We start from the raw sequence: 27024 nt of genomic DNA, 5'->3' as shown, positions 1-27024 counted from the left end.
ATTAAAAAAAGTCACTACAGCACTTCTGTTGTCCATTCTCTGGTGAATAACCAGTACAGATCAAAGCATCAACAAGGCCTTAATACCTCATCAAACAAAGTATTCTAGAAGTCCTCTGGCAATCTGCTGTAAAGCAAAATTAGAGTTATGGCAAAAGTAGTTAGGGTGCACATTAATTTGAACTTGAACTGCACTGTTCTCTAACAAAAACCATTACAAGAGTACTATATAACAATAGCAATGAAAGTACAGATTACCAGTGAAGAAAAAAAACAAAGCATTTGAAAATAAAAGAGCATATTATAACCACAATTTATTGACTCAGGTTGATTCTTCAGTGCGCAGTCTCGCAGATCCGTTGGTCAGACGAATTGACAGTTGGTTTGCCCTCTCCACGATATCTTTACGCTTACGGGACGAAACGCCGTGGGCAATTTCTGCGCAGAAAGTGCGATTTTGCATCATCAGCACTTCCAGCTCCTGGAAGGAGAAAAAAAATACATATTAGCAACAAACACAAGTCAACAGTAGTGTGCACAAACTAACAACTTCATCAGTAATATAAGAGTGTCATCATACACCCTTGCCAACTGCAGGAGTTTAGAACTCTAGCCTAGGTTTTCATCATTAAAAAGATGTGTAAAAAGAAGATATTTAAATCTCTCTTAATTTCATACTATTGCAAAAATAAATTGTATAGCAAACCCATCATTAACAAAAATTAATGACAATCATTGCCCCTTGTTATATCTCAATTCAAACCGACCATGTCATGTTTGACAGATAACACACCATTTGGAAATTTTTTCCAACAGAATTGTTATTATTAAATTTAAATTTACCCTTAAATATTTTCAGTATGCTGAACAAAATACTTCCCATGGAAAATACAGAGTATTAACCACAACCAGCATCAAGCCCATGCTCAAAGGAGATGGAATTTACACTGATGACAGCAAAGAAATGAATGGAATATTGAAGGATCAATATGACACTTCAACGAACAGTTTGAGCTAAAGGTTGACAATACTAACAAATTTTTCGTGAACAAGATTAATTTTAGCAGCATCTCCAAAATTGCTAACCTATCTTAACCCCACTCAACTTCAAAATAGTCCACGAGAGCATGGCCATATAATGTCCCAAGCCGAGACTTGTGGAACTCTAAAGGTGACAGCAAAGCAAAAGCAAAGAACAATTGATCAACAGCACTGGTGTTCCACAATATTAAAATCTTGTATTTTAAGAAGCAAAATTTGCTAACCACATGGATTCACAACTGTACAACCCAGGGTAGCATGTGTTTACAGTAGCCCACTCCTGCCTCTCAACTACTGAATCATTGCCACATGGTCTTAGATGCGCTGCAAGACAGACATGCAGATGTACCTGGAGAGGGTTTTGAGGGTCAGTGCCCCCAGCTCGGTCTGAGACCAGGCCTCATGGTGAATCTGGGTCTGATCAACCAGGCTGTTACTGCTAGCTGCACACAAGCTGAGGTATGAACCACAGCCTGGTTGGTCAGGCACTGACTCTAGGTGCCTGTCCAGTGCCTTCTTAAGACAGCCAGGGGGGTCTATTGGTAATCCCCCTTATGTATGCTGGGAGGCAGTTGAACAATCTTGAGCCCTGGACACTTACTTTCTTGTGTCTCAATGTACTCGTGGCGCCCCTGCTTTTCATAGGAGAAATGTTGCATTTCCTGCCGAGACTTTTGCTTTCATAAGGAGCGATTTTCTTGTGCAGGTTTGGTACCAATCCCTCCAGGACCTTCCAAGTGTATATTATCATGTATCTCTCTCACCTGCATTCCAGGGAATACAGATCAAGGACATTCAACTGTTCCCAGTAATTTAGGTGCCTTATCATACTTATGCATGTCATGAAAGCTCTTTGTACACTCTCCAAGTCTGCAATGTCGCCAGCCTTGAATTAGGCCATTAGTGTACAGCAGTATTCCAGCCTAGAGAGCACAAGCGATTTGAAGAGAATCATCATGGGCTTGGTGTCCCTAGTTCTGAAGGTTCTCATTATCCATCCTTTCATTTTCCTAGCAGATGAGGTAGATACACTGTTGTGATCTTCGAAGGCGAGATCCTCTGACATTATCACTCCCAGGTCTTTCACATTACAGTGGGCCCCCCCGGATTAAGTCGTCATCGGAATGAGTAATATTCGGAACAAGTAAAATTTTTGCATCAAAATATTGGCTCGGTGAACGTCACTGAACTCGGTACAAGTCATTCATCCGGAACGTGTCCGTGCAGCCTGAGCAGCCCCGACACTCCATGTACAGCCAATGTGCCATTGCTTACCAGCCAGTGAGGACGATCCTACGTGTTCATACGATTGTATTATTCCATTCTTTTTAGTGCTTGTAACTGCTAAATAAGCCACCATGGGCCCAAAGAAAGCTTTTAGTGCCAGCCAGCCCTGTGGTAAAGTGCTGAGAGAGAGGGGAGAATGTGCCTTTTTCAGTGATTCTGCAATACGTATAATGCTAAAGCAGCAGTAGTCAATAAAGGCTATAGCGCCAGTGATAAAGTGAAGCACTAACAGTGTAGCAAGTAAGTTACGCAATTAATCGATAGAAAAAGGACAGCACGAAACTGACTCCATTGTTGTTGGAGGTACATAGGGCTATTGACTAACACTGCTGCCTCTGCTTCTGTCTTCACCACCATGTAAGGCTTATGTGTCAGTGGCCCTTATACACCCAACAACACACCACCACTCGTGACATTCTTAATGCCATATTTTATTCATTCTAGAGTATATATCATGTTTCTATGTTATTAATATTGTTTATGTTATATTAGATGAATTGTGCTAGAAAAATAAGCCGTAGAGCTGATTTTTTTTTTTTCAACAAGTCGGCCGTCTCCCACCGAGGCAGGGTGACCCAAAAAAGAAAGAAAATCCCCAAAAAGAAAATATTTTCATCATCATTCAACACATTCACCACACTCGCACATTATCACTGTTTTTGCAGAGGTGCTCAGAATACAACAGTTTAGAAGCATACACATATAAAGATACACAACATATCCCTCCAAACTGCCAATATCCCAAACCCCTCCTTTAAAGTGCAGGCATTGTACTTCCCATTTCCAGGACTCAAGTCCGACTATATGAAAATAACCAGTTTCCCTGAATCCCTTCACTAAATATTACCCTGCTCACACTCCAACAGATTGTCAGGTCCCAAGTACCATTCGTCTCCATTCACTCCTATCTAACATGCTCACGCACGCTTGCTGGAAGTCCAAGCCCCTTGCCCACAAAACCTCCTTTATCCCCTCTCTCCAACGCTTTCGAGGACGACCCCTACCCCACCTTCCTTCCCAATAGATTTATATGCTTTCCATGTCATTCTACTTTGATCCATTCTCTCTAAATGACCAAACCACCTCAACAACCCCTCTTCTGCCCTCTGACTAATACTTTTATTAACTCCACACCTTTTCCTAATTTCCACACTCTGAATTTTCTGCATAATATTTACACCACACATTGCCCTTAAACAGGACATCTCCACTGCCTCCAACCGTCTCCTCGCTGCTGCATTTACCACCCAAGCTTCACACCCATATAAGAGTGCTGGTACTACTATACTTTCATACATTCCCTTCTTTGCCTCCATAGATAACGTTTTTTGACTCCACATATACCTCAACGCACCACTCACCTTTTTTCCCTCATCAATTCTATGATTAACCTCATCCTTCATAAATCCATCCGCCGACACGTCAACTCCCAAGTATCTGAAAACATTCACTTCTTCCATACTCCTCCTCCCCAATTTGATATCCAATTTTTCTTTATCTAAATCATTTGACACCCTCATCACCTTACTCTTTTCTATGTTCACTTTCAACTTTCTACCTTGACACACATTCCCAAACTCATCCACTAACCTTTGCAATTTTTCTTTAGAATCTCCCATAAGCACAGTATCATCAGCAAAAAGTAACTGTCAATTCCCATTTTGAATTTGCTTCCCCAAAATTTAATCCCACCCCTCTCCCGAACACCCTGGCATTTACTTCCTTTACAACCCCATCTATAAATATATTAAACAACCATGGTGACATTACACATCCCTGTCTAAGACCTACTTTTACTGGGAAGTAGTCTCCCTCTCTTCTACACACCCTAACCTGAGCCTCACTATCCTCATAAAAACTCTTTACAGCATTTAATAACTTACCACCTATTCCATATACTTGCAACATCTGCCACATTGCTCCTCTATCCACTCTATCATATGCATTTTCTAAATCCAAAAATGCAATAAAAACTTCCCTACCTTTATCTAAATACTGTTCACATATATGCTTCAATGTAAACACTTGATCTACACATCCCCTACCCACTCTGAAACCTCCTTGCTCATCCGCAATCCTACATTCTGTCTTACCTCTAATTCTTTCAATTATAACCCTACCGTACACTTTTCCTGGTATACTCAGTAAACTTATTCCTCTATAATTTTTACAGTCTCTTTTGTCCCCTTTCCCTTTATATAAAGGGACTATACATGCTCTCCGCCAATCCCTAGGTACCTTCCCCTCTTTCATACATTTATTAAACAAAAGTACCAACCACTCCAACACTATATCCCCCCCTGCTTTTAACATTTCTGTCATGATCCCATCAGTTCCAGCTGCTTTACCCCCCTTTCACTTTACGTAATGCCTCACGTACCTCCCCCACACTTACATTCTGCTCTTCTTCACTCCTAAAAGATGGTATACCTCCCTGACCAGTGCATGAAATTACTGCCTCTGTTTCTTCCTTAACATTTAAAAGTTCCTCAAAATATTCTCGCCATCTACCTAATACCTCCATCTCCCCATCTACTAACTCCCCTACTCTGTTTTTAACTGACAAATCCATACTTTCCCTAGGCTTTCTTAACTTGTTTAACTCACTCCAAATTTTTTTCTTATTTTCATTAAAATTTCTTGACAGTGCCTCTCCCACTCTATCATCTGCTCTCCTTTTGCACTCTCTCACCACTCTCTTCACCTTTCTTTTACTCTCCATATACTCTGCTCTTCTTATAACACTTCTGCTTTGCAAAAACCTCTCATAAGCTACCTTTTTCTCTTTTATCACACCCTTTACTTCATCATTCCACCAATCACTCCTCTTTCCTCCTGCCCCCACCCTCCTATACCACAAACTTCTGCCCCACATTCTAATACTGCATTTTTAAAACTATTCCAACCCTCTTCAACCCCCCCACTACTCATCTTTGCACTAGCCCACCTTTCTGCCAATAGTCGCTTATATCTCACCCGAACTTCCTCCTCCCTTAGTTTATACACTTTCACCTCCCTCTTACTTGTTGTTGCCACCTTCCTCTTTTCCCATCTACCTCTTACTCTAACTGTAGCTACAACTAAATAATGATCCGATATATCAGTTGCCCCTCCATAAACATGTATATCCTGGAGCCTACCCATCAACCATTTATCCACCAATACATAATCTAATAAACTACTTTCATTACGTGCTACATCATACCTTGTATATTTATTTATCCTCTTTTTCATAAAATATGTATTACTTAGTGAACAGTATTTAGATAAGGCTAAAGAGGTCTTTGTGGCATTTATGGATTTGGAAAAGGCGTATGACAGGGTGGATAGGGGGGCAATGTGGCAGATGTTGCAGGTGTATGGTGTAGGAGGTAGGTTACTGAAAGCAGTGAAGAGTTTTTACGAGGATAGTGAGGCTCAAGTTAGAGTATGTAGGAAAGAGGGAAATTATTTCCCAGTAAAAGTAGGCCTTAGACAAGGATGTGTGATGTCACCGTGGTTGTTTAATATATTTAAAGATGGGGTTGTAAGAGAAGTAAATGCGACGGTCTTGGCAAGAGGCGTGGAGTTAAAAGATAAAGAATCACACAAAGTGGGAGTTGTCACAGTTGCTCTTTGCTGATGACACTGTGCTCTTGGGAGATTCTGAAGAGAAGTTGCAGAGATTGGTGGATGAATTTGGTCGGGTGTGCAAAGAAAGAAAATTGAAAGTGAATACAGGAAAGAGTAAGGTTATGAGGATAACAAAAAGATTAGGTGATGAAAGATTGGATATCAGATTGGAGGGAGAGAGTATGGAGGAGGTGAATGTATTCAGATATTTGGGAGTGGACGTGTCAGCAGATGGGTCTATGAAAGATGAGGTGAATCATAGAATTGATGAGGGGAAAAGGGTGAGTGGTGCACTTAGGAGTCTGTGGAGACAAAGAACTTTGTCCTTGGAGGCAAAGAGGGGAATGTATGAGAGTATAGTTTTACCAACGCTCTTATATGGGAGTGAAGCATGGGTGATGAATGTTGCAGCAAGGAGAAGGCTGGAGGCAGTGGAGATGTCATGTCTGAGAGCAATGTGTGGTGTGAATATAATGCAGAGAATTCATAGTTTGGAAGTTAGGAGGAGGTGCGGGATTACCAAAACTGTTGTCCAGAGGGCTGAGGAAGGGTTGTTGAGGTGGTTCGGACATGTAGAGAGAATGGAGCGAAACAGAATGACTTCAAGAGTGTATCAGTCTGTAGTGGAAGGAAGGCGGGGTAGGGGTCGGCCTAGGAAAGGTTGGAGGGAGGGGGTAAAGGAGGTTTTGTGTGCGAGGGGCTTGGACTTCCAGCAGGCATGCGTGAGCGTGTTTGATAGGAGTGAATGGAGACAAATGGTTTTTAATACTTGACGTGCTGTTGGAGTGTGAGCAAAGTAACATTTATGAAGGGGTTCAGGGAAACCGGCAGGCCGGACTTGAGTCCTGGAGATGGGAAGTACAGTGCCTGCACTCTGAAGGAGGGGTGTTAATGTTGCAGTTTAAAAACTGTAGTGTAAAGCACCCTTCTGGCAAGACAGTGATGGAGTGAATGATGGTGAGAGTTTTTCTTTTTCGGGCCACCCTGCCTTGGTGGGAATCGGCCAGTGTGATAATAAAAAAAAAAAAAAAAATGTATTACTTATTACCAAATCTCTTTCTACACATAGCTCAATTAAAGGCTCCCCATTTACATTTACCCCTGGCACCCCAAATTTACCTACTACTCCCTCCATAACATTTTTACCCACTTTAGCATTGAAATCCCCAACCACCATTACTCTCACACTTGATTCAAAACTCCCCATGCATTCACTCAACATTTCCCAAAATCTCTCTCTCTCCCCTACACTTCTCTCTTCTCCAGGTGCATACACGCTTATTATAACCCACTTTTCACATCCAATCTTTATTTTACTCCACATAATCCTTGAATTAATACATTTATAGTCCCTCTTTTCCTTCCATAGCTTATCCTTCAACATTATTGCTACTCCTTCTTTAGCTAGATCTAACTCTATTTGAAACCCCTGACCTAATCCCATTTATTCCTCTCCACTGAAACTCTCCCACCCCCTTCAGCTTTGTTTCACTTAAAGCTGATATTAGTGTCATATTGAAGGACTATCTTGTCCTGTCTCCCAACACAATTCTTAAAATACGCCAGAAACAGACCTCTTTAGAACACTTTTCTGAGCGACAGGAGTCCAGTGACTCAAGCTGGTCCTAGTGGCATTAAAAAACAAAGAAGGGAAGTAACCCAGGATAAGGACTTGGTACCTGAAGTATTTATGGAAGGGGATTCCCCATCCAAACAATTGCAAACTCCTCTATCCTCTCCCCTCCTCCCATACATCATGTCTTCAATAAAGGTAAGTGTGATATTGTTTTATTCTTCATGTATCATTGTTTTCTGGGCAGGTAAATGTATATTTCATGGAGAAAACTTTTGGTTGTGTGAAATGGATTAATTTGATTTACATTATTTCTCATGAGGATAATTAATTTGGAATAAGTCACTCTCTCTGGAACAGATTAATTATGTAGTCCGAGGGTCCACTGTACTTTTTTGCTCTATTGTATGGCTAGAATTTGTTGTATACCCTGATACATTTTTAATTTTCTCAAGTTTCCCATATCTGAGTAATTGAAATTTCTCCTTGTTGAACTTCATATTGTTTTGAGCGGCCCATTTGAAGATTTGGTTGATGTCCACTTGGAGTCTTGCAGTTTCTTCAATGGAGGTCACTGCCATGGTAATCCGGGTTATCATCCACAAAGGAAAACACATCTTACACCTGTATGTTAGAAATGACGATGAGGAATAGAATGGGAGCGAGTAATGTGCCTTGTGGAACAAAGCTTTTTACCGTGGCTTCCTGGGACTTTACTGTTTACTATTACTCTTTATGTTCTATTTGTCAGGAAGTTATAAATCCATCTACCAACTTTTCCTGTTATTCCTTTATCATGCACTTTGTGTGCTATTACACCATGGTCACACTTGTCTAAGGCTTTTGCAAAGTGTGTATACCACATCTGTATTTTGTTTATCCTCTACAGCATCCAGGACCTTGTCATAGTGGTCCAACAGCTGGGACAGGAAGGAGCGACCTGCTCTAAACCCATGTTGCTCTGGGTTGTGGAACTGATGGGTGTGTGTCTAGGTGGTTGGCAATCTTGCTTCTTAGGACCCTCTCAAATATTTTTATGATATGGGATGTTAGTGCTATTGGTCTGTAGTTCTTTGCAATTGCTTTACTGCCACCTTTGTGGAGTGGGGCTATGTCTGTTGTTTTTAGTGTGGGGGGGGGGGGGGATGACCAGTTTCCATGCTCCCTCTCCATAGAATGCTGAAGGCACACGATAGGGGCTTCTTGCAATTCTTGATGAACACAGTGTTCCACAAGTCTGGGCCTGGGGCAGAGTGCATGGGCATGTCATTTATTGCCTTTTCAAAGTCTTGTGGAGTTGGGATAATATCAGTGATTTTTGAGACGATCAAATTTTGGGTTTTGTTCATAAAGAATTCATCTGGATTAACTTGACTCAAGAACTCGTAATGACACGATTGCAAACAAACCATACCCCCGGCCGGGATTGAACCCGCAATCGTGTCATTACGATTTCTTGAGTCATGTTGACGGCAGTGAAGGGACTTGAGCTAGAGTTCGTCACGGCCACGCTAGCTGGAGATTCGTCTGTAAAAACTTGCATTTGTGGTCACAGAGGTGCCTGTGCTAACCTTCCTATGGTGTAGAAATATACCTAGTTGGATGAATCTTATTGTGGCTAGCTGGTCTAGTGGCTAACGCGACGGGCTGGAGTTTTGAGACTATGACCGTGGGTTCAATCCCGGCCGGGGGTATGGTTCATCTGGATTGTCAACCCTTAGTCTGGGCAGTGGCTCGCTGAACACTGAGCCATATTGTGACTTTAGTATTTCACTCATTTCTTGGCTATTATCTGCGCATGTCCCATCCTGCTCAAGCAGGGGCCCAATACTGGATGATTTTTTCCTTAGATCTGGCATAAGAGAAGTATTTTAGGTTTTTTCAATTTCCTTTATGGCTTTTAGTTCTTCCTGTGATTCTTGTCTCCTGTAAGAATCCTTCCGCTTAACCCTTTAACGGGCGGTAGAATGTAATTCTGTTTGCTAGGATTTATTATAGCTGCGTTCGCTGCTAGTGCATTTTTTTCTGTTTCCTCCCTATCTTTCACCCTTGTATGGACATTAATGCTGCCACCAGGTTTTGCTGGTAGTGTGTCAACAATATTCCCTGAGGCATCATCCCCTTTTGATCCATCTCCAGCAGTATGTATCTCTATTTTGCACCTCTGTGAAGTGAATAGCATTGTTTTCAGTCCTCCAGGGCAACACTAGTGCCCTCAGCACTGTCCTGCAGGATAGCACTAGCACCCTCAGCACTGTCCTCCAGGACAGCACTAGCACCCTCAGGAGCACTGTCCAACACAGCCCCGTCCCTACCATCCATCTTATTTTCCCAGTTGTCATACCATGCTGACATGTCTTTCAAGAAGGATCTTTTATTGGTGTTCTTGTCTTTCTCATACAGGTGTATCTCATTTGGGCAGACCCAAAAACATGAGAGTTGATGTCAAGTGTGGTCGCTGGTTTAAAATCCCTGCATATACCATGGGACCACTGGCCAGAGATTGCAAGCAATCCAGGCCTGTTTTAGTCCTTTACCCTTTCTGCAGACTACACAGATCTTCGTGGTGGTGGTAGTCATCTTACAACACTTGACAACTCTCCTAGCTAGCTAGTCTAAATTCCTCGAGGTATTTATTTTTTTTTATCAGTTTTTCCTATTTGGCTTTATTTCCAATGAAACCGTTTGAATCCTGATGAATCCAGTTAGTAGATCACTGTATATTTTTTTACTAATAATCACCTTAGTAGTAGATCTGTCTATCTGTATTGTATCTTTGTTGTAGTTACTGTTCGGGTGTTTGATGAGGGCACATAAAGCCCCGTCAGCTAATGAACCCAGTCAAAGGATGTACCTTGTTATCAAGGAATCCACTTGAATCCGGGCGTATCCAGACAAATCCGGATTAGTGGATCACTGGGCGAATTTGGACTAGCTCATGAAAAGTACTACTAGAAAAATATTAAACAGAGTAATGTGTGTTCAGTTTGATACAGAAAGTATAACTTGTGTGTTTGGGTGCTGGTGGCTTCTGTATACAGACTTTGCAAATGCCTTTGGGAAGTGCAATCATGACATAATAGTGCATAAAAAATGCTAGAGGATTAATTTTAACTAACAGAATGCAATGAGTAAACAGTCAAAATTGCTGCTGCCACATTGAAAGGCTCTTCCCCAAAGAACAGTACTTGCCCCCTCGCTTTGCCTCATCAATATCCAACAGAGCGATATAAAACAGTAAAAAATGTTAGAATTTGTAAGAGTAGCACTCAATGAGGGCACAGGAAATCTCCAAGCATATATACAGTCTACCAGTGGTTACCTTTGATATACCTTTCAAGAGTTTCGACAGTTTAGCTACTCCTGGAGCCCGGCCATGGGCCAGGCTCATCTGGTGCTTGCCTGGTCAACCAGGCTGTTGCCGCTGGAAGCCCGCTGTCCCACATATCCATCACAACCTGGTTGACCTGGCACCCGGTGAAGATACTTGTCCAGTTTCCTGTTGAAGGCTTCTACACTTGTTCCAGCTGTGTTTCTGATATCGTCTGGTAAGATGTTGAATAGTCTGGGACCCTGGATGTTGATAAAGTGTTCCCCTTATTGTCCCCACAGCACCCCTGCTCCTCAATGGGTTTATTTTACACTTCCTCCCATATCTCTCACTTTAGTATGCTATTATGGCAGTGTGCAGATTTGGGACCAGGCCCTCAAGTACTTTCCAGGTTCATACAAAATATGATGTTCAAGGATGACAAATTTGTTATTCTATTATGGAAAACTCTGAGGAGATAAAAATAAGAATGGATCATAAAACTAATCACTAAAAGCAATGGAATGAATGTCAGTGGAGCTCAAGTGTTATCACAAATGAGGAAAATGAAAGGATGGATAGCAAGAACCTTCAGCACAAGATTGCCAAGCCAACAATGGTACAATAAAACTTCAGTGAAAGACATCCTTGAAATAAATATCAAACAAAATTAAGACAATCTTGGTGGGTGGTAAAGGTTTCGAGTGCTAGGGACTTAGAGCATTACACAAGTCAGTGGAGAAAAGTGGTTTTTATGACTTGACATGCTGTTGGAGTGTGAGCAAGGCAACATTATGCAGGGGTTCGTGGAAACCAGTTAGGCAGATTTAAGTCCTGGTGGTGTAAAATATGGTACCTGCATTCTAAAGGAGGGTGAAGAGGTTGCAATTTGGAGGAACATTAAAATGATGTGCACTAAATGATTTGGTTATTTAGTATTTTAAACATTTATGCTGAATACTGATTCTGACTGAATTTACACCTTCTCAACTATATACTGTCATGACTAATTCAGTCATAATATAAATCAATCTCAAAACAATTAAAACTACTTCAATTAAAATTTTTACACTTTACAATCCACATCCATAACTGTCATTTGGAGTAAGTCGGCAAATTTATATGAAGGAAGAAATATCCCTATTGTTTATGCCAAGAGGTACTGGGTTCTTATGTCAGCCAAGACCCCCTACACCCCTTATAGTGAAGCAGCCCCATACCCCTAAACAACAACCACTTAAAGACCATCACTCCGTTAAAAATAACCCCTAACCAGGGAGCCAAAATAAAGACGCTACATGCCATGCTATAATAGTATTGGTCATATGTATGTTAGCCATGGTTTCACTAATAAATACATCTACAAAAATCGATACTGCCAAATTTTAACCATACTTACACGAACATTATGAACAAGGACTTTTCTGAAGCCATTGGGAAGCATGTGCTTGGTCTTGGCTGCCGAGCCATAACCAATATTGGGCACGAGGTACTGTCCTTTGAAGCGGCGTCTTACACGGTTGTCAATACCCTTGGGCTTCCTCCAATTTGGCTGCAACACAAAGAACGATTGTAATATTCAAAGCATACAAGGAGAGAACAGTTTTATTTACCACCACCATATAAAAAAAAATGAAAATGCCATATAAGCCATGTGAAAATGTGCACTAGAAGTTACCCCTAAGGACCAAAAAGCCCATGTGTGGAAGAACTTGTCTTTTGTGGACAGTGCTTTATTTAGTCCAACAAATATAGGCATAGGGTAAAACTGTCAAACCTGTATATTTGACTGGTGACTCATTCACCTTCCTCATACTCTACCAAGAGTAAATAAATAAAAGTACATAACCTAAATCTCCACTTTTTATAAGTACAACAAAATGAAAGGTCCCATAAGGATCAGCTCTTAACTATACCATTCCTTTCTTAAACTTCAGTAATGATTTCAATATACTCACCCCTAGGCAAGTAACAAAATAAAGTCAATTTTGGCAATTAGATATCAAAGGACAACTCTTTTAAACATGTATAATTAACCCTAGTCAATAAATGAAAAGCTAAACAGAAAACAGCCTAAGCCAACCAATAAGTCAGATACAGACAAAGTTAAGCTTAAGATGAACATGAAAATCCCATCACTACACTACTGACCACCTCACAGTGGTCTGCACATATAACCTATGTGTGGGGTCCAACAGAAAAATTCTCACAAGTGTGCGCAATGGATTACAAGTTAATGGGTTTAAGATTTTCACTGAATACAAGTGAAAGGCAGTGAAACTGACCCTCAGATAATTCGATCTTGAAGGTAAAGATTAACAAACAATTGTAAGTACATGTATTTACAAACCATGGTAAAGTATTACACAAGATAGATCCAACAATTTCATAACTTGCAGGGAAAAAAAGCAATGTCTGCGAAGTGAAAAAAAAATATATATCACTTGCAAAACTGTTGCCAACACTACGTGATTCTATAGTTTCGTAAAAGATGAAAAGGGCAAAAGCTATCAAGTACAATAAAGAATGGAGGATTATGTATGAGTGAAGGTGAAAGTGTTGAATGATGAAAGTTTTCTTTTTTTTTTATTTTTCGTCACCCTGCCTTGGTGGGAAATGGCCGATGTTAAAAAAAAAAAAAAAAAGTTTGACCTAAGATGTTTGGGTATACCTTGCCAATATAGTGGGTTTGGCTCCAGACCACTGTCGTAAAGCGAATCATAGTCCCTCTTTTTTTTTTTTAACTAGCCATTGCAATTAAAAACCAAAAAACATGTTTATACTATCATTTATTAACCCTTTCACTGTCCAGACCCCAATCTGAAACTTGTCTAAAACAAGAACTAGAAAGAAATTAGAAAGCAACCCAGAGGGGTGTGCATGTGTGTGTTTGTACATGCATGTACTTACCTAATTGTGGTTGCAGAGGTCGAGACTCAGCTCCTGCCCCCACCTCTTGACTGAGTGCTACTAGGTCCTCTCTCTCCCTGCTCCATGAGCTTTATCATACCTCATCTTAAAGCTATGTATGGTTCCTGCCTCCACTACCTCACTTGCTAGGTTATTCCACTTCCTGACTACTCTATGACTGAAGAAATACTTCCTAACATCCCTTTGACTCATCTGGGTCTTCAACTTCCAATTGTGACTCCTTGTTTCTGTGACCCCTCTCTGGAACATCCAGTCTCTGTCCACCTTGTCTATTCCACGCAGTATTTTGTATGTTGTTGCATATGTAGTGTAACCTAAGAGCAAGTAGAAGGAAAAAGACGTACCTGAACCTTAACAGGCTTCTGTTTTACACTCACTTGGCAGGATGGTAGCACCTCCCTGGGCAGTTGCTGCCTACCAACCTACTACCTCCCAGTGTATTCGTGAACACACAGACCCACCAGGTGGACATGTATTGTACAACGACATGATTTGTTTACTCTTGAATATCGGCAAAAAGCAAGCATTTCTGCTACTCTGAGCTCAATTTCAAGCTATTTTTATTCCCTAAACCTATCAAAATGATCTCTATTTCTATAATATATCTTCCATTATATCAAATGAGACCAAGAAACTGAGAATACAACCATAAAAAATACAAAAATACACTAAAGTTGCCATTTTAAACCAAAAACACATTGCATTTTTTCTCATTATGCACTGCATGGTGCAGGATTCTTTTTTTTATATGGTGCACAGTTACCAAACCTATTCTTTCATATCTAGGCCAAAAATTTAAGGCTTACAGCTTATTTGAGCAAGACTCACGAAATCGTAATGACACGTTTGCAAACAAACCATACCACGGGCGGGATTTGAACCCATGGTCAGATTGTCTCAAAACTCCAGACAGTCGCATTAGCCACTGGACCAGCTAGCCACAATAAGATTTGTCCAATATACCTAGTTGGACGAATCTTATTGTGGCTAGCTGGTCCAGTGGCTAACGCAACGGTCTGGAGTTTTGAGACTCTCTGACCGCGGGTTCAATCCCGCCCGTGGCATGATCAGTTAAACATATGCAATACTGTATTATACTTGTAGCAGTACATAAATTGAGCCAAAGATTTATATCAATGGAACATCAGTTAATTATTTATTACCATCACTGCACTGCAGCCACATTAAGTAGCATACAAACATAGGGTAAATGCAGGTTCTATCATATTTAGAGTTACACATTAATATGTTTGCTATTGAACCAGACAAGTTTTAATGATATTAAGTTTTCTAAAAATGAAAGTGCTTAGTGTAGAGGTTGCCTCTCTATTCCCAGTATAGTCACAGTTCTCTGATGAAGTCTCTTCTATCTGGCAGGATTTTTGCAAATACATGTACAATTGAAAAAGCACATGAAAAGACCTCCATTGTAAATGTCATTCAATTTTGGTTGCACTTTTTCAATCGTACTTCTGAAAAAATTGCACCATATAGAATAGCTTTATAATCATGGGAAAAAGGCAATCACTGCTAGTAGCCTTTAAATTACCATCCATGTATCAATTTTTTAAAAAGTGTAAAAAAGAACAGTATTGAGCAAACATTAGAAAACAACACTTAGGTTTTCTGATATGGCAAAGAATCTCTTTCTGAAGGTAATGTCACTAATACGAAATTTGAAGGAAAACCCATGGAATTACGCAGGCACAAAGTCGAGAGGCTCTGAGTAATTTAAGCATTGGCAATTTCGTCACATTATATCCTATTTCAATCCAATTCCAATACTCAATTCTACCAAATGCATAGCTATTTTGCTAGTATAGCTTCTGTTCAATCAACTGAACACAAGTAACTTCCCATTCCACTATCAATACTTGGAGTTACCTGGAGAGGGTTTCGAGGCTCAACGCCCCTGCGGCCCAGTCTGAGCCCAGGCCTCATGGTGGATCAGGGTCTGATCAACCAGGCTGTTACTGCTGGTCGCACGCAAGCTGACGTACAAACCACAGCCCAGTTGGTCAGGTACTAACTTTAGGTGCCTGTCCAGTGCCTTCTTGAAGAAAGCCAGAGGTTTATTGGTAATCCCCCTTAGCTATGCTGAGAGGCAATTGAACAGTCTTGGGCCCCAGACACTTACTGTGTTGTCTCTCAGTGTACTTGTGGCACCCCTGCTTTTCATCTGGGAAATGTTGCATCTCCTGCCGAGTCTTTTGCTTTCACAGGGAGTGATTTTCGTGTGCAGGTTTGGTACCAATCCCTCCAGGAACTTCCAAGTGTATATTATCATGTATCTCTCTCGCCTGCGTTCGAGGGAATACAGATCAAGGACCTTCAACCGTTCCCAGTAGTTTAAGTTCCTTATTGCACTAATGTGTGCTGTGAAAGTTCTTTGTACACTCTCCAAGTCTGTGATGTTGCCAGCCTTGAAGGAGGCCGTTAGTGTACAGCAGCATTCCAGCCTAGAGAGCACAAGCAATTTGAAGAGAATCATCATGGGCTTGGCATCACTAGTTTTGCAGGTTCTCTTTATCCAACCTATCATTTTCCTAGCGGATGAGGTAGATACATTGTTGTGATCTTTGAAGGTGAGATACTCTGACATTATCACTCCTAGGTCCTTCACATTACTTTTCTGCTCTATTGTATGGTTAGAATTTGTGGTATACCCTGACACATTGGAAATTTGGCTAATTTTACACATTAAAGAGATTCTAGTTGAAAAAACAAGTCCAGAATTTCAGTCCTCTCATCACGCTTGCCCTTCATTCTGAATTTATATAAAAAAAAAAGTTTCACCCAATTTATTAGATAATATACAAATAAGGATGATTGGTCATGGTCTAAGGTATCCCAATAACTGAAGCAGGCCTGGTAAACTCAGAACAGGCCAGGAGGGCCTCCCCCCTCCGGTCTTCGAGAATATAGTAAAAAATAAAATATTTCCGTTACTTTGAGTTCAATTTCAAGCCACTTCTATAATTATCTCTGTTGCAGTAGTATGTCTTCCATTCTATCAAGCGATAACAATAAACAGCCAATAAAACCATCAAAGAAAATACCTCAGGTCACTATTTTCAGCCAGACACAAGGTCATGCACTGCATTGGTTAGGATTTTTCGTTTAACACCATGAACACTCACGGCACAGACCCATTCTCTCACACCTAGGCCAAAATTTACTGCCCATGGCTTATCTGAAGGAACTGAGCTCAAGACCTAGATCTATGAAAGCAACACTGGCGTCAATAACGTAGACCTACGTAAGAGACAGTAAAAGCGTTAAGTAGGCTTGGCTTGTCAGTTTGTGATCAGTTTCTGTGCCTCAATTTTATTCATACAATGATTGTGGACTAAGGAATTTTAAACATTTACATCACTTTAATGTGGATGAAGAGATAGCCAATATTCAAACCCATCCAGATAGAACAGTCAACCATCAAGACTGGGTGTAACCGATACTGTCACACAATCACGGCAAGGATTAGGAGCAACTTTAGTAAACACAGTCAATTATCAAACACCACTCTCTGGTTTACTGTTATCAGTTATTATATTTAGTACTCTTGGTTCATTGTTTAAATGTTATTAAATGAAACTCGAACACATCTTGTCTTTCATTCCATGTAATTAGACACTATTTTGAAACTTTTGGAAAGACTTTTTTGGCTAGTTATAGGACGGCTCAATAAAAGAAGCTACATGCGACATATTAGCTTTAACACTTTCTATGCCTAATTATAACAATTTGTACTGTAAAATCAATTTTTTATATCTTATTATAGATAACAATGACTGACATGCCCAACAGTAGTAAAATTCCATTCTGAAACTTATATATAGAAGTTTTATGCAAATTTCATATATGAAATTAAGTAAATAGTTACAGTCAGTCAGCTATGTTGTTCATCCATACAAACAGCCAACGTGGCACTGCTCTCTACCGTTCTTGCCAAATCTGACTGAGAAACAAGGGTCAGCCTTTTGACTAATTTATCCTACTGAATTCAGGTCTTTACAGAAAAAGGTTTGGAGAATAAAAAAAAAAAAGCACAATACCATGACTGGAACAAAACATAAATAACTTGCACTTGGGAGACAAACTTATGACTACATTTTGGTCTGACCTAGACCATTAACTAGTCACACATCAAAGCAGGGAAGGGAGCTAGAGTACACAGAAGGGACAGATGTCGCCCCACACCCACTCTCTTGATGTCCCCCCACACCCCCTCTCTTATATTCTGGCTCCTTTCCCTTTGCATTTCCCTATGTGCCCACACACCCCTCTTATATTCTGGCTCCTTTCCCTTTGTGCTTCCTATGTGTCTAGTTAATAGATACAAATTGGATTGTAACATTGTCATAAGTTTGTCTCCAAGTGCACCTTACCCCTATAGTTTCCTGTAAGGGTACAGTGCAAGAATATTACAAGCAAATCCCCATTTATACTAATTATGACTTGTTTGAAAAAAAAAAAGAGGGGTGTAGGGGATCAACAATTTTACACTTCTCTGATGCCAGGAAAGCAATAACCTGTCCTCACTATTTCTCCACTATAAACGAAGTTTATAAAATAGGGTTTCTTAAAATACTTACTCAAATCACAAAGCCTTAGCTTTAATTAAGAACAATAAAAGGTAGTAGGTTGGTAGACAGCAACCACCCAGGGAAGTACTACCGTCCTGCCAGATGACTGTGAAACAGAAACCTGTAACTGTTTTGCATGATGGTAGGATTGCTGGTTTCTTTTTCTGTCTCATAAACACGCTAGATAACAGGGATATCTTGCTACTCCTACTAACACTTTGGTCACACCTCACAGACATGCACATGCATATATATATATACATACATCTAGGTTTTTCTCCCTTTTCTAAATAGTTCTTGTACTTCTTTATTTCTTCTATTGTCCATGGGGAAGTGGAAAAGAATCTTTCCTCTGTAAGCCATGCGTGTCGTATGAGGCGACTAAAATGCCGGGAGCAATGGGCTAGTAACCCCTTCTCCTGTAGACACTTACTAAAAAAGAGAAGAAGAAAAACTTTATAAAACTGGGATGCTTAAATGTGCGTGGATGTAGTGCGGATGACAAGAAACAGATGATTGCTGATGTTATGAATGAAAAGAAGTTGGATGTCCTGGCCCTAAGCGAAACAAAGCTGAAGGGGGTAGGAGAGTTTCAGTGGGGGGAAATAAATGGGATTAAATCTGGAGTATCTGAGAGAGTTAGAGCAAAGGAAGGGGTAGCAGTAATGTTAAATGATCAGTTATGGAAGGAGAAAAGAGAATATGAATGTGTAAATTCAAGAATTATGTGGATTAAAGTAAAGGTTGGATGCGAGAAGTGGGTCATAATAAGCGTGTATGCACCTGGAGAAGAGAGGAATGCAGAGGAGAGAGAGAGATTTTGGGAGATGTTAAGTGAATGTATAGGAGCCTTTGAACCAAGTGAGAGAGTAATTGTGGTAGGGGACCTGAATGCTAAAGTAGGAGAAACTTTTAGAGAGGGTGTGGTAGGTAAGTTTGGGGTGCCAGGTGTAAATGATAATGGGAGCCCTTTGATTGAACTTTGTATAGAAAGGGGTTTAGTTATAGGTAATACATATTTTAAGAAAAAGAGGATAAATAAGTATACAAGATATGATGTAGGGCGAAATGACAGTAGTTTGTTGGATTATGTATTGGTAGATAAAAGACTGTTGAGTAGACTTCAGGATGTACATGTTTATAGAGGGGCCACAGATATATCAGATCACTTTCTAGTTGTAGCTACACTGAGAGTAAAAGGTAGATGGGATACAAGGAGAATAGAAGCATCAGGGAAGAGAGAGGTGAAGGTTTATAAACTAAAAGAGGAGGCAGTTAGGGTAAGATATAAACAGCTATTGGAGGATAGATGGGCTAATGAGAGCATAGGCAATGGGGTCGAAGAGGTATGGAGTAGGTTTAAAAATGTAGTGTTAGAGTGTTCAGCAGAAGTTTGTGATTACAGGAAAGTGGGTGCGGGAGGGAAGAGGAGCGATTGGTGGAATGATGATGTAAAGAGAGTAGTAAGGGAGAAAAAGTTAGCATATGAGAAGTTTTTACAAAGTAGAAGTGATGCAAGGAGGGAAGAGTATATGGAGAAAAAGAGAGAGGTTAAGAGAGTGGTGAAGCAATGTAAAAAGAGAGCAAATGAGAGAGTGGGTGAGATGTTATCAACAAATTTTGGTGAAAATAAGAAAAAGTTTTGGAGTGAGATTAACAAGTTAAGAAAGCCTAGAGAACAAATGGATTTGTCAGTTAAAAATAGGAGAGGAGAGTTATTAAATGGAGAGTTAGAGGTATTGGGAAGATGGAGGGAATATTTTGAGGAATTGTTAAATGTTGATGAAGATAGGGAAGCTGTGATTTCGTGTATAGGGCAAGGAGGAATAACATCTTGTAGGAGTGAGGAAGAGCCAGTTGTGAGTGTGGGGGAAGTTCGTGAGGCAGTAGGTAAAATGAAAGGGGGTAAGGCAGCCGGGATTGATGGGATAAAGATAGAAATGTTAAAAGCAGGTGGGGATATAGTTTTGGAGTGGTTGGTGCAATTATTTAATAAATGTATGGAAGAGGGTAAGGTACCTAGGGATTGGCAGAGAGCATGCATAGTTCCTTTGTATAAAGGCAAAGGGGATAAAAGAGAGTGCAAAAATTACAGGGGGATAAGTCTGCTGAGTATACCTGGTAAAGTGTATGGTAGAGTTATTATTGAAAGAATTAAGAGTAAGACGGAGAATAGGATAGCAGATGAACAAGGAGGCTTTAGGAAAGGTAGGGGGTGTGTGGACCAGGTGTTTACAGTGAAACATATAAGTGAACAGTATTTAGATAAGGCTAAAGAGGTCTTTGTGGCATTTATGGATTTGGAAAAGGCGTATGACAGGGTGGATAGGGGGGCAATGTGGCAGATGTTGCAAGTGTATGGTGTAGGAGGTAGGTTACTGAAAGCAGTGAAGAGTTTTTACGAGGATAGTGAGGCTCAAGTTAGAGTATGTAGGAAAGAGGGAAATTATTTCCCAGTAAAAGTAGGCCTTAGACAAGGATGTGTGATGTCACCGTGGTTGTTTAATATATTTATAGATGGGGTTGTAAGAGAAGTAAATGCGAGGGTCTTGACAAGAGGCGTGGAGTTAAAAGATAAAGAAATCACACACAAAGTGGGAGTTGTCACAGCTGCTCTTTGCTGATGACACTGTGCTCTTGGGAGATTCTGAACAGAAGTTGCAGAGATTGGTGGATGAATTTGGTAGGGTGTGCAAAAGAAGAAAATTAAAGGTGAATACAGGAAAGAGTAAGGTTATGAGGATAACAAAAAGATTAGGTGATGAAAGATTGAATATCAGATTGGAGGGAGAGAGTATGGAGGAGGTGAATGTATTCAGATATTTGGGAGTGGACATGTCAGCGGATGGGTCTATGAAAGATGAGGTGAATCATAGAATTGATGAGGGAAAAAGAGTGAGTGGTGCACTTAGGAGTCTGTGGAGACAAAGAACTTTGTCCTTGGAGGCAAAGAGAGGAATGTATGAGAGTATAGTTTTACCAACGCTCTTATATGGGTGTGAAGCATGGGTGATGAATGTTGCAGCGAGGAGAAGGCTGGAGGCAGTGGAGATGTCATGTCTGAGGGCAATGTGTGGTGTGAATATAATGCAGAGAATTCGTAGTTTGGAAGTTAGGAGGAGGTGCGGGATTACCAAAACTGTTGTCCAGAGGGCTGAGGAAGGGTTGTTGAGGTGGTTCGGACATGTAGAGAGAATGGAGCGAAACAGAATGACTTCAAGAGTGTATCAGTCTGTAGTGGAAGGAAGGCGGGGTAGGGGTCGGCCTAGGAAAGGTTGGAGAGAGGGGGTAAAGGAGGTTTTGTGTGCGAGGGGCTTGGACTTCCAGCAGGTATGCATGAGCGTGTTTGATAGGAGTGAATGGAGACAAATGGTTTTTAATACTTGACGTGCTGTTGGAGTGTGAGCAAAGTAACATTTATGAAGGGGTTCAGGGAAACCGGCAGGCCGGACTTGAGTCCTGGAGATGGGAAGTACAGTGCCTGCACTCTGAAGGAGGGGTGTTAATGTTGCAGTTTAAAAACTGTAGTGTAAAGCACCCTTCTGGCAAGACAGTGATGGAGTGAATGATGGTGAAAGTTTTTTCTTTTTCGGGCCACCCTGCCTTGGTGGGAATCGGCCAGTGTGATAATAAATAAAAAAAAAAAAGTTTTAAAAAGATGCACTTAAAATAAGATTACTGACTGAACTCACCTTCAGTTTTGCATAGCGATCACTCTGGTGGCGAATAAATTTCTTCACTCGCTTCTTGACAATCTTAGGCTTTTTAAGCGGTCGAATCGCCATCTTGCCTGAAAAAAAGTGAAGAATTAACTTTACGTCCAAGTAAATTGGTTCAGCATTTGGTTTAGGAAAAAAAGAAAACTTCACTGATAGGTTTATAGCACTGATTGTATATTTAAGTATCTGCAGTAGATATTTTTGGTACACGTTTTAAATGTAGCCAGGATACTTAACTCTTATCTGAATACCCAAGGTATTCGTATTCACCTCGATGATGATACCTGGGACTTTGTTTCACTCATCCACAACTCTTATCAAACCAGTGGTTTCTTGTATACTTTCTAAACCTAATTTAACCCACTGCTCCGAGTCTTTTCTTGATTATCCTCAACACAACCAGGGCTTTCTATAAAGCATTTCACTGTCAGCTATTTACGAGTCAATTGCAAAATTATATATAGTATATCTCTTACATTTATTCCTGTCTTCCAACTGTACACCAATGGAAATAAGTCACTGACTTATTTTTGGGTTATCCTAGGTAATTTACACTATGATAATGGTACTTGTGTACCTGTGCCTAAACAAACTTACTTCCATCATATCCTCCTAATTCTATGTCTTCCTTAGAGTGTAAATTCTGAGCTCGTTAGTCTATCCCCATATTAAAGCTTTCTCATATATGGGAATGTTAGCTATATTTTTGCTGCACTGAAAGAATTCAATTTAGAATATTTAGCCATCATTTGAGTTAAAGATTTTATTCAGACTGTTAACCAAGCGGGTTTGTAACCCAGGATAACCTAAGCCAAACCAGGTACCTACATACTGTTTTGGTCCTCCCCCAAGATGCGACCCATAACAGTCAACTAACACTCAGGTACCTAATTGCTGCTAGGCAAACAGGGACACAACTGTATGGATACGATGCCTAACGTCTGCACTAGTGCCGGGATCGAACCAAGGTCCTACAGTATGGAAAAGTTGAGCATTTATTAAATAAAACGTTTCGCTACGAGGCTTCATCAGGTCTTACAGATAGCGGCAGATGCTACAATTTGATCTACGAGACCACAACGGAAATAATCTACATGACTCTTAATTATCTCTAGTTACGAACCGTCTGGGTTAGTTGTCCGAATAAAATCTTAACTCAAATGATGCCTATTTCAAATTAAGTGCAGCGTAAATACTCGTAAATCACAATTTTACTACTAGGACAGACCAGAGCACTGAAGTTATTCTGGAAAAGTGTAGAATTATAGCATTATTATTATCATAATTAAGAGGGAAGCGCTAAACCCGGAGGATTATACAGCGCCTGGGGGGGGGATGTGGAAGGCATTCAGGCTTAATTCGGGGAACTGGAGCACGGATCCAATTCCCTAAATCAAGAGCCCCTCACCAACATCAAGGAACCTTCCTTGAGGGGTAGAATTATAGCAACATGATTGAATAGCATCACTAGCATGCAAATCCACGTGATCATGGTCCCCATATTTACCATGCTTTCTGACGTTACTGTAATAAAATCTAGAGTACTTACATGCGCATTAACTCCACTAACCCCAGAGAAAGCTAACCTGATCCACAAACAAGTCCTACAAGTGAGAATATGAAAGAAAATATGAGAGTACAGTTGCGAGACAGAGAATTACTTACTTTGTGTGTAGAGGTTATGGCGGAGAGGAAGGTAAGTGGCGCCTCCTGGCTCTACTACCATCCACTCTCACACCCGCCAAACTTAAACTACATACTAACTTTATTCACGTATATACAAATACAGTTACCTACATTATTATACATAGCAGCATACGTGTAGAGAACCTAGGATAAACCCCCAAAAAGTCAGACAAAGTGACTTATTTCCACTGGGGTCCTTTAAACCTATAGACAAACCTAGCACATTAAGTTAGGAAGTTTATTTAGATAAAGGTACACATAAGTACAGTTATCATACAGTGTAAATTTTCTAGGATAACCTAAATAAAAGTAAGCTTACTTAGGCACTGGTACACATAAATACAATTATCATACAAGGGCCCCAGTGGAAATAAGTCACTCACATTTTTGAGTTATTCTAGGTAATTTACACATGTTACCATGTATGATAATTTGTGTAACTATATTTTATGTAAACCTTTACCTAAATAAACTTATTAAATTACCTAAGAAAGTAAGTTTATTTAGGTACAGGCACACATAAGTACATTTATCATACTTAGTAACATATTTAAATTACCTAGAATGATATATATAATCTCCTTACATATACATTCATTATATACTCCGGATGCAACATCCCAGCAATTCCAGGAACAGCTGTTAAAAATTGACCACTGTCTGGAAAATCTTCCAGCTCCTGCACCCAACATCTTGCTCCTGGGGGATTTCAACTTAAGGCACCTAAAATGGAGGAATATAGCAAATAATATTGTTGCAGAAATAACACCAGGAGGCAGCTCTGATGAAAACTCACACTCACACGAGCTTTTAAATCTCTGCACAAAATTCAATTTAAACCAGCAAATAATAGAGCCTACAAGACTGGAGAATACACTAGACCTCATCTTCACTAACAATGATGATCTGATAAGAAATGTCACCATATCAAAAACAATATACTCAGATCACAACATAATTGAGGTTCAGACATGTATGCATGGAGCCCCAGACCGACAAAATGAGACTAGTCATGAGGGAGCATTCACCAAATTCAACTTCAATAACAAAAACATAAAGTGGGACCAAGTAAACCAAGTCCTAACCGATATAAGCTGGGAAGATATACTAAGCAACACAGACCCAAACTTATGCCTAGAACAGATTAACTCGGTGGCACTCGATGTATGCACAAGGCTTATTCCTCTAAGAAAAAGGAGGAGTAGATGTAAAATAGAAAGAGACAGGCGCTCCCTTTACAGGCGACGGAAAAGAATAACAGAGCGGCTAAAAGAGGTCAATATATCTGAAATGCGCAGGGAGACACTGGTCAGAGAAATAGCAAGCATCGAACTTAAGCTAAAAGAATCCTTTAGGAGTCAGGAATCGCGGGAAGAACTAAAAGCCATAAATGAAATCGAAAGAAACCCAAAGTATTTCTTCTCCTATGCCAAATCAAAATCGAGAACAACGTCCAGTATTGGGCCCCTACTTAAACAAGATGGGTCCTACACAGATGACAGCAAGGAAATGAGTGAGCTACTCAAGTCCCAATATGACTCAGTTTTTAGCAAGCCGCTAACCAGACTGAGAGTCGAAGACCAAAATGAATTTTTTATGAGAGAGCCACAAAATTTGACTAACACAAGCCTATCCGATGTTATCCTGACGCCAAATGACTTCGAACAGGCGATAAATGACATGCCCATGCACTCTGCCCCAGGGCCAGACTCATGGAACTCTGTGTTCATCAAGAACTGCAAGAAGCCCCTATCACGAGCCTTTTCCATCCTATGGAGAGGGAGCATGGACACGGGGGTCGTCCCTCAGTTACTAAAAACAACAGACATAGCCCCACTCCACAAAGGGGGCAGTAAAGCAACAGCGATTGATACAATGTTATGGTCCTTGAAGGTGCGATCCTCCGACATGATCACTCCCAGGTCTTTGACGTTGGTGTTTCGCTCTATTTTGTGGCCAGAATTTGTTTTGTACTCTGATGAAGATTTAATTTCCTCGTGTTTACCATATCTGAGTAATTGAAATTTCTCATCGTTGAACTTCATATTGTTTTCTGCAGCCCACTGAAAGATTCGGTTGATGTCCGCCTGGAGCCTTGCAGTGTCTGCAATGGAAGACACTGTCATGCAGATTCGGGTGTCATCTGCAAAGGAAGACACGGTGCTGTGGCTGACATCCTTGTCTATGTCGGATATGAGGATGAGGAACAAGATGGGAGCGAGTACTGTGCCTTGTGGAACAGAGCTTTTCACCGTAGCTGCCTTGGACTTTTCTCTGTTGACGACTACTCTCTGTGTTCTGTTAGTGAGGTAATTATAGATCCATCGACCGACTTTTCCTGGTATTCCTTTAGCACGCATTTTGTGCGCTATAACGCCATGGTCACACTTGTCGAAGGCTTTTGCAAAGTCTGTATATATTACATCTGCATTCTTTTTATCTTCTAGTGCATTTAGGACCTTGTCGTAGTGATCCAATAGTTGAGACAGACAGGAGCGACCTGTTCTAAACCCATGTTGCCCTGGGTTGTGTAACTGATGGGTTTCTAGATGGGTGGTGATCTTGCTTCTTAGGACCCTTTCAAAGATTTTTATGATATGGGATGTTAGTGCTATCGGTCTGTAGTTCTTTGTTGTTGCTTTACTGCCCCCTTTGTGGAGTGGGGCTATGTCTGTTGTTTTTAGTAACTGTGGGACTACCCCCGTGTCCATGCTCCCTCTCCATAGGATGGAAAAGGCTCGTGATAGGGGCTTCTTGCAGTTCTTGATGAACACGGAGTTCCATGAGTCTGGCCTATTTGTAATTATCTGTTTGTAGCTACAAGAGCAGAGTTAAGATAAGATAAATTAAGATTTCGCTCGGATTTTTAACCCCGGAGGGTTAACCACCCAGGATAACCCAAGAAAGTCAGTGTGCCATCGAGAACTGTCTAACTTATTTCCATTGGGGTCCTCAATCTTGTCCCCCAGGATGCGACACACACCAGTCGACTAACACCCAGGTACCTATTTGCTGCTAGGTGAACAGGACAGGTGTAAGGAAACGTGTCGGAATGTTCCCACCCGCCGGGAATCGAACCCGGGCCCTCCGTGTAGTGAAGTGGGAGCTGTAGCTCCACTTCTTAAAAAAAACAAGTGGTTGCAGCACTTACTAATTCCTCCTTCAATGGTCAAAATTTTCTACTATCCTTTCCACTTCATTTTTTTTTTTTTTCAATTTACAACTGTGGCCTCTTGTTATCCCTGTTACAGGTACTAAGAAATTTTTATCTCTTTCAAGT

At 40.6% G+C, this 27024-nt stretch overlaps 1 protein-coding gene across 2 annotated transcripts; it reads right to left on the bottom strand.

The window, feature by feature from the left end:
- Window positions 1–300: 300 nt before the first annotated feature.
- RpL32 (Ribosomal protein L32) lies at window positions 301–23823 on the bottom strand. 2 transcript variants are annotated; one of them, XM_053790205.2, is made up of 4 exons: window positions 23724–23823; window positions 22032–22129; window positions 12222–12374; window positions 301–480 (listed from the first exon to the last, which is right to left on the bottom strand). In XM_053790205.2, the coding sequence occupies exons 1-4, from the start codon at window positions 23782–23784 to the stop codon at window positions 322–324; spliced, it is 471 nt and encodes a 156-aa protein (XP_053646180.1). In that variant the 5' UTR covers window positions 23785–23823; the 3' UTR covers window positions 301–321. The 2 variants fall into 2 exon arrangements, with proteins under 2 accessions (XP_053646180.1, XP_053646181.1); XM_053790206.1 differs by lacking the exon at window positions 23724–23823 and adding an exon at window positions 22688–22691.
- Between the last annotated feature and the right edge of the window lie 3201 nt (window positions 23824–27024).

Source organism: Cherax quadricarinatus, chromosome 58 (genome assembly GCF_038502225.1).
Source record: "Cherax quadricarinatus isolate ZL_2023a chromosome 58, ASM3850222v1, whole genome shotgun sequence".
In the NCBI taxonomy this organism is placed as follows: Eukaryota; Metazoa; Arthropoda; class Malacostraca; order Decapoda; family Parastacidae; genus Cherax; species Cherax quadricarinatus.
Note: the sequence above shows the minus strand (reverse complement) of the source record. Positions and strands in the feature narration are given on the sequence as shown.